General features: G+C 41.2%; 1 protein-coding gene across 1 annotated transcript in view; it reads right to left on the bottom strand.

Annotated features, from left to right (window-relative positions):
• Positions 1-5,041: 5,041 nt before the first annotated feature.
• Positions 5,042-7,183, bottom strand: part of epha4l (eph receptor A4, like) — a 63,676-nt gene continuing 61,534 nt past the window's right edge. The window contains exons 16-17 of the mRNA XM_085370978.1: positions 7,020-7,178; positions 5,042-5,522 (exon numbers count right to left, since the gene is read on the bottom strand). Of these exons, the coding sequence (XP_085227104.1) occupies positions 5,408-5,522; positions 7,020-7,178 (274 nt within the window). The 3' untranslated portion in view covers positions 5,042-5,407. The remainder of the gene's footprint in view (positions 5,523-7,019; positions 7,179-7,183) is intronic.

Below are 7,183 nucleotides of genomic sequence, written 5' to 3'. Positions count from 1 at the left end.
TTAAGCTTGCCAATAATCTCCAAAGGAGGCATACTTTCCCCCTTTGAGGCCGATAACCATCTCCCACTGCAGACTTCAGGCTTTAATGTACGCTTGCCTTGCGCTGGTGATGGCTCAAGGAACGTGTAAAATGCCACTTGGCTCAACGTTCACACAAGCTGTTTCTGAAACTGTACCCACCACCACTCTCAACCCCTCGGCCCTTATCAAAGACTGAGGACAATCAGTGGTTTATCGCTGCTGGAAATGAGTGCAGGAAGCAGATGTTGTTCTGATTAAACACACATACACACACACATTAATAGACATACTGTATGCCAAGTGAGCACAGCTACGAATCTGCCTGATGTGCTACCTTGGCCCGTTCCTTTAGTTACATAAGCCATCAATTACACCCAATCATGTAACACGGTGCTCCATGTGTGATAGCTAGGTTATCAGCTCTCCTTTACGGGCATAATAGCTCCAACAACAGATGAAGGGAACGCCACGTACGTGCACGCATAAATGAGAGGCACAACGATCATCATGTACTTTCTACTTTAATAAGAATGCACTTTGGCACCCCATTATTTTTCTTCACTTTAGGCTATTATTTTACAAACTAGATATAAAAGGACATAAATAAATGACATAAGTTACATGTACCTAGAGTTCATTGACCAAAACAAAAACAAAGCAAAAGAAAAAAAACTGAAAAAATCATGACCATGCCCCCCCCGGCCCAAAAAAAACAAGTACAAAAAAAGATTGAGAGAATGTTAGATCTACATGGCTAGATCATATGGCATCGGAAGGCATACAATGACAAACATTAACTCTTGCTTTTTGTTGTTGATTTTTTTTGTTGGTTTTTTTCTTTTTAAATCATCTGACATTTAAGTAAAGGAAAAAAGTATTTTACAGTACATTCTAGTTTCATTCTCTTTCCCAGCATGTCTTGCATATTTCCAAACAGGTCCTTTTGTCCACAGATAACCCCAACATCCGAAAACACACTGCTAAAAAAAAGAAAAAAGAAAAAAAAAGGAAACAGTAGCGCTGTATTAAGGATGGAGGTGTTTCTTTCATATTACATGAAGCATCACTTACGAGTTCAAAACATTCACATAAGTATAGTTTAAAGAGATAAATGAGCAAAATATCCATCGTTAAACCTGTAACTGTATGTTGTGGTCTGAATATTAAAAAAAAAAAAAAAGCAACAACAAAATTAAAAAACAAAAAAACAAAAAAAAGCATAAACAGTTCTCCCTCCTTAGACACCATATTCCTCACGCCACTTGCTTCTTTAAAGGTGTGTCATTTAGAATCTGTTCTCCCCTCCCACCCCACATCCACGTGGAGAAGACGGCGCCAACGTTTCCTCCTCGACTTGTCACGGGCTCGCAGTAGTCTGAGGTCCAGATTGATGCGATTGTACGCACGGGGAGACCGTTAGTCACGTGCAGCTCTGTAGTCTCCATGTGTCCATTCACAAGCCGTCGTCGCTGCCGGAGCAGGAATGGGTCGGATTCCATGAAAGTTGTTTTAACAAATGCTGTTGCTGAGTAAAGTTTGCACAACATGACCGACACACCTTACAATGTTTTTCCTTTTTTTTTCTTTTTAGACGACACAAAAAAGCAAAAAAAAAAAAAGAAAAGAAAGAAAAAAGTCTTTTTTGTGTTTTTTTTTTAATATCAAAAACTATACAACTCTGTTATCTCCTCCTCCTGCACAGTGGCATGAAAACAGACACATTTACTGATAGTACTTCAAAGACGTTGCCACTCACAGAGACGCACACACCCACGTGCACACTCGTCATCGCATTCGCTCAAATAAAACTCTTGTTACTTTACATGCAAACAGAATGAAACAATAATTAAAAAAAGCAAAAAACAACACACAAAATAAAACCAAACTTTCAGGAAAAAAATAATCATCATCATCATCATCAGCTGGAGAGGGGCTCCTCCGTTATTTTACATTCTTCCTTTGTTCTCTTTTTGATGCTGTTAAATTCATTCAGAGTAATTCCAGCGCGGGGCCGGATTGATGGACGGCGACGAGTTTGTCAAGTTGACGTGTTTTGAGGGACAGCGGACGTCTCAGACGCTCGAGGGGGTATACATTTGTCATCTCTGTGTCGGTGAGGAGTGGAAGGGTAGCCAGGAGGAGGAAGACAAAGAAGGAATAGCAGGGAAGAAATCCAGTTGTGGTGAGGGAGCGAGCGAGGATGGGATCCTGTTTGTGATGGACGGCAGCAGCTGGGAAGAAAAGAGGAAAAAAAAAAGAGGAGGAGGAATGAGAGGCTGCATCAGTCACGGTGGTTTAGAACATAAACAATTTCTGCTTGGCATCCAGTTCTGACCAACAACCCTGCTCGCCGGCTCCAGCTCCATGGAACATTCGACTCATCTGCTAAACAAAAACCGAGCGCCAAAGCCAGAGCGTCCAGAGTCTGCGAACTGCCGGCCTGAGGGGGCGAAATATGGATTTCCAGGCAAGAAGTGTACTAACTTCTGCGTGCCACATGTTGCTCTGTGCGCACAATATATGAAACATGCCCTCGACTTATTGGCGCACGTCAAAAACTCAACGATTTAATTCCTTTGTAAAGTTGTCAACATTTCACAGGCAAGAAGTGATTGACCACACGTTCAAGAAGATCTTTAATAAATGATAGACACTGATATAATAAGAAACACTAATAATTAGAAACAACTGCCTGTGTAACAAAACATGTATATAGTCACACATATACAGTAACAAAACCAGAAACACTCTTCTGGTGTGTTGCTAAGACAAAACAAGCAATGCGACTACACCGGCTTGAGCTTTGGCTAATCCTGCATAGACAAAAATTTATTAATTAAAACGCAGCGAGAAGTAACCAAACGTTCCAACACTCGACTTTTAATAACAGAGTTTTTGAGAGAATGCTGGTGAGGGTTCTGCTGCTCACTTGTTTGCAAGGAGTCACCACAGCAGATAAATCAAATGTTTACACCAGATTCCCTTCCTGACTCAACCCTCCCAGGGATCCGTGTCTCCTCACAATCTCAAACCGAGGATCTTTTGCATGTTACAACTGATCGATTTGCCTCAAGTATGAAAACACTCCTAATTGAGCCAATCTGACAACTGAAACATTCTCTTTAAAGATATTTATTACATGTCTCTTTATTGGAATTATTGTAGGGTCTTTGCCTCAATACAAAGTGTCTTGAGGTGATACATAAATAGAACTGAATTGAGTTGAATGTATACTTAAATGCCACTGAGAAGTTTAGGATTTCCATAATACTGCACACAGTGTTAGATAGTTTGGCTTTTTTCAGAAAGTAGGGACTTTTTACTCCACTCGCCTACATGTAAACATTCATTTTCTAGATCTGGTTCATCTTACTTTCCACTGTGTTAACAACCTTCCATCACAGAACCAGACGGGGGTTTGCATCTGGGGGTTTAACTGGCACTGTACTCACGTAAAATATGAACAATTACTTTTGGTATCTAGTTTCTCTCTTGTCAATGAGGACAGTCAGCTGTTTCACATCCATACTGCTTTACCAGTATCAAAGTGGTAGCTGTGTCCAATAAATCAGTGTTGAATAAATGAAACTAAGCCTTGAACTGTGTAAGCTTAACCTTCACTTTATTACCTTGTGGGCAAGTGCTAATTTATGCACATAAATTATGATGCTCAAATTATTTAAAAAAAAAAAAAGTCAAATAAATCTGGCCACGGGTTAACCAACAAGAGAGCAGTACGTAGCATCTGATATGCCAAAATTAATTAAGACCCTGCGTTAGGACCCTCTGGTACCGTGACAACGTGCTGGTGTGTTGGCTCAGAAGAAAGTTAACACCCCAGAGCGCCTCTCTTCGTTCTTGGAAAGTGCCTTGGAGCTCTGCTGGGCTCTGTCAGGCTCAATGGGAGTCAGCCGCTGATAAATTTTTCTCATTAATATGCCAGAGGCATCAGGCCCGCAGACTGATCACAGACCAGTGGCTATTGATCCGCTCTTGCTGCCTGAGGTGGAGCAACCTGCTTGTTAATTAACACGGCTTCTAGAGCTGAGGGGCCAGTGATAGGGGGATCTAATGACACTCTGTGGTTATATTAGAAGCACACTTCGATAATAAAGGGAGCTTTAATCCAATGTCTGTATTTTCTTTTCTTTAATAGAGTTGTTTCTTTGCTAAGTTTTGGTAACAAAATGAAAACAAAAGACTGTCAACTCTCACCTTGATCCTCCATCGTTTTCTTTTTCTTTCTTTGAATATTTCCTGACGCTGATGACTCTTTCTGCATCCCTGTTGCCCCCCGTGTCCGATAACGTCTTGGCAAATTTCTTCATCTCACATTCCGCTTATAAAACCAACTCATGTGGTCCAAACGGGCGTCCGTCAAAAGTGGTGTGGAAGAGTTGGTTGGTCCTGCAGTAGTGATGGGGATGGGACTTCGATCCACGTGGGGAGATGGATGGGAGAATCCAAACTGCGTGTTTATTGAAGGTGTAGCAGGGTGGGATTTTATTTATTTTTTTTGACTGTGTTTTTTTTGTTTTTGTTTTTGTTTTTTTGGGAAGACAGGGGAGTGGAAAGGCTCCTCTGGAAGATCAAAGACATTCTCAGAAATGTCCTGAGGGCAACATAATACAGCGATCTGGGAGAAAAAAAACAGGCCAGAACAGAGCAAAAAACAAAAAAACGCAACACAAATAGCTCCTTAAAATAAGCCCTCCCTGCACAGCCATCTTGACCCCCCCCCCCCCCCCTCCCCCCCGAAGAATCCAACCCCCAGCCTGTCAGAGATTCACTGTTTATATCTGACGGCTAGGATTGTCCATTTTTTCTGGAAGATATCAAACAGTTCCAGCTGAGAGAGAGAACAATGGTGGCCGGGGCAGCCTCTGAGTCCCACAGAAACAATTCATGTACAATAAACACAGAAAATCAAAAAAAAAAAAAATGCTCTGTGGATTATTCCAGAGAGAAAGTTCCAGAAATAACACTCTCTGCAAAAGGAGGAAGAAAAGGTACGATCCCCCTCCCCCGCTTTTCATTCCAGACCATTAAAGGCACTCCAGATTGGCCTCTCGGAAGCACTTTTCCAGCCGTCCCCTCCATCTATCCATAAATGCTGCAGATAGAAGTGTCCCATTCTCCAAAAACAACTAAAAGGGCAAGGTAAAGGTATGATTTTTGAAAAAAAGGTGCCATTTGCAACACTTTTTCCCTTCTTCATCAATGTCTTCTTTTCTTTTAGATCCAATTTAAAGTGCATGGATGAGGTAAACTATTTCTTCATAGTTGATTTGTCTCTTTTTTTAACATTTAATCTTTTTTTGTTATTTGTTTTTTTTTCATAAGAAACAAAGTCGTTTTGCTTCCTTTTTTCTTTGTTTTAATCTTCTCAGACGGGAACCATTCTGCCTTGCATCTGTTGCATTTGGGATAGCATTCCCTGGACACTGGTCAGGATCTTGTTCTGGTGCGCTGCGGAGGAGATGCCTATGCGTGCCATGTCCCTGAAAAGGATTGGGAGAAGAGGCCTTTTAGGACCGAGGACAACAATAACATGCACACGGAGGTCTGATCCACATGATGAATTTTACAGCCTACCAGTGGAAACTGGTCTGACAGTTTAACTGCTGTATAAGGAATTTCACTTGCCAACACGGCAACTCTAATCGTGTAATCTTAGCAGAAGAAAAATGTGGATATAATAAAGAAGTGACAAATTTAACTCATGTTTTCCTTTCTAAATGTGTCACAGAATACCTTAATAAGGGGATAACAGAAACTGTGTGCTAAAAATGAAGCAGAGACACCGGGGGAACCGCTTAACTTGACTAAAAACTTAAGCAGAGGGAAACAGCCAAAAACATGCTCCAATTACTTGAGCTAACTAGCATAGCTTAGCTTATCCTTAACATCTGAAGCAAAGTTAAGTCGCTAGCAGTGTGCTCAAATTATTTGAGGTGACTGGATTAGATTCATTTAGTTTATTTTAGTTCATATATAACTGAAGCAGAGGTAACATAGTAGCTTAATTCCTTGAATTATTTTTGAAAACTAGCTTAGCTTATTTTAGTGTAAATTCTAAAAGCACAGTTTGCCAGGATTATTTCAGGAAATTAGCTTATTTTTGCCTGACGTAAAACCGAGTGTTTGCGTATGAACACAACATGTTTCTAAGCTGTTACATTTGGAAACAGCAGGTTGGCTGTTTTCATGTCTTATGCTCAGCTTAGCTTTATATTTATGAAGGTGTTTTAATCTGTCTCTCTTTGAAAAGGTTTAATGAGAAAATGTGATTTCACCGTTTTGTCATAAAATAATAGATAAACACAGTTGTTGCTAATCATGTCTCCTAAGATCTCTAGTAATGTCTAAATAGGATCCCAGTGACACCACTTGCCCCAGCCAGTTGGCAACTGTGTTCCCAAACAGCTTTGTAATGCTGCCCTAAAACCTCTTCACAGTTGTTTTGGTTGTGAGGATATTCCTGCAGGCACGGGTAGTTTGCGTGGAAATCACTGACTTGCCTGCAAACTCTCACCAACTACTTGCAAACTGGATGGCAAACTGAAAGGGGAGACCATTCATCTTAAAAGTAGATGTTTCATCTTTTGAAACAACTTTCACTTACTCTGTTTCCGGTTTGTGCCACACTTTTGCAGGTTTTTCTTCTGCTCTGTGGTAGATAAGTGGGTGTTTGCAAACAAGTCACCGTCTGCCATGGAAACTAAGAGCGACCTGTCGACCCACTAGTAACCAAAACAATCACAAGGAGGTGGTGCAGCACCCTCTTTGTAAACTGTTTGTAATGGTTTGTGTGAGCTATTACAAACTCAATAATAGCGTAACAAGTTAAAGAAAAATCATAAAATTGCCTACTTTTACAAAAACTTTCCTATTTCACTGTGATGCTTGGCATTTCCTTTAGTTTTCTGTTTCATTCTCCTCATCCTTCAAAATCACTTGCAGCATGGTAAAAGTATGATTGTGGGCAAAGTGCTTACTCTTGCGTCATGTGGACCACGGCCTCTGGAGTTGTGTAGCCGGCGGCCGTGAAGTTATCGCAGTATCTCTCCATGCCGATGGCCTGCAGCCAGTCCTCCACTGTGCCCACAGCCGCGGACACCTCGGGACTCCCTGGCTCAAGCAGGGTGGTAGTGGGCCTGTA

This window comes from Diplotaxodon limnothrissa, linkage group LG14 (genome assembly GCF_057381915.1).
Source record: "Diplotaxodon limnothrissa isolate DT_005_m linkage group LG14, D_limnothrissa_male_GT1.1, whole genome shotgun sequence".
NCBI classification, from domain to species: Eukaryota; Metazoa; Chordata; class Actinopteri; order Cichliformes; family Cichlidae; genus Diplotaxodon; species Diplotaxodon limnothrissa.
The sequence above is the reverse complement of the archived record's forward strand: the minus strand, read 5'-3'. Positions and strand labels throughout refer to the sequence as shown.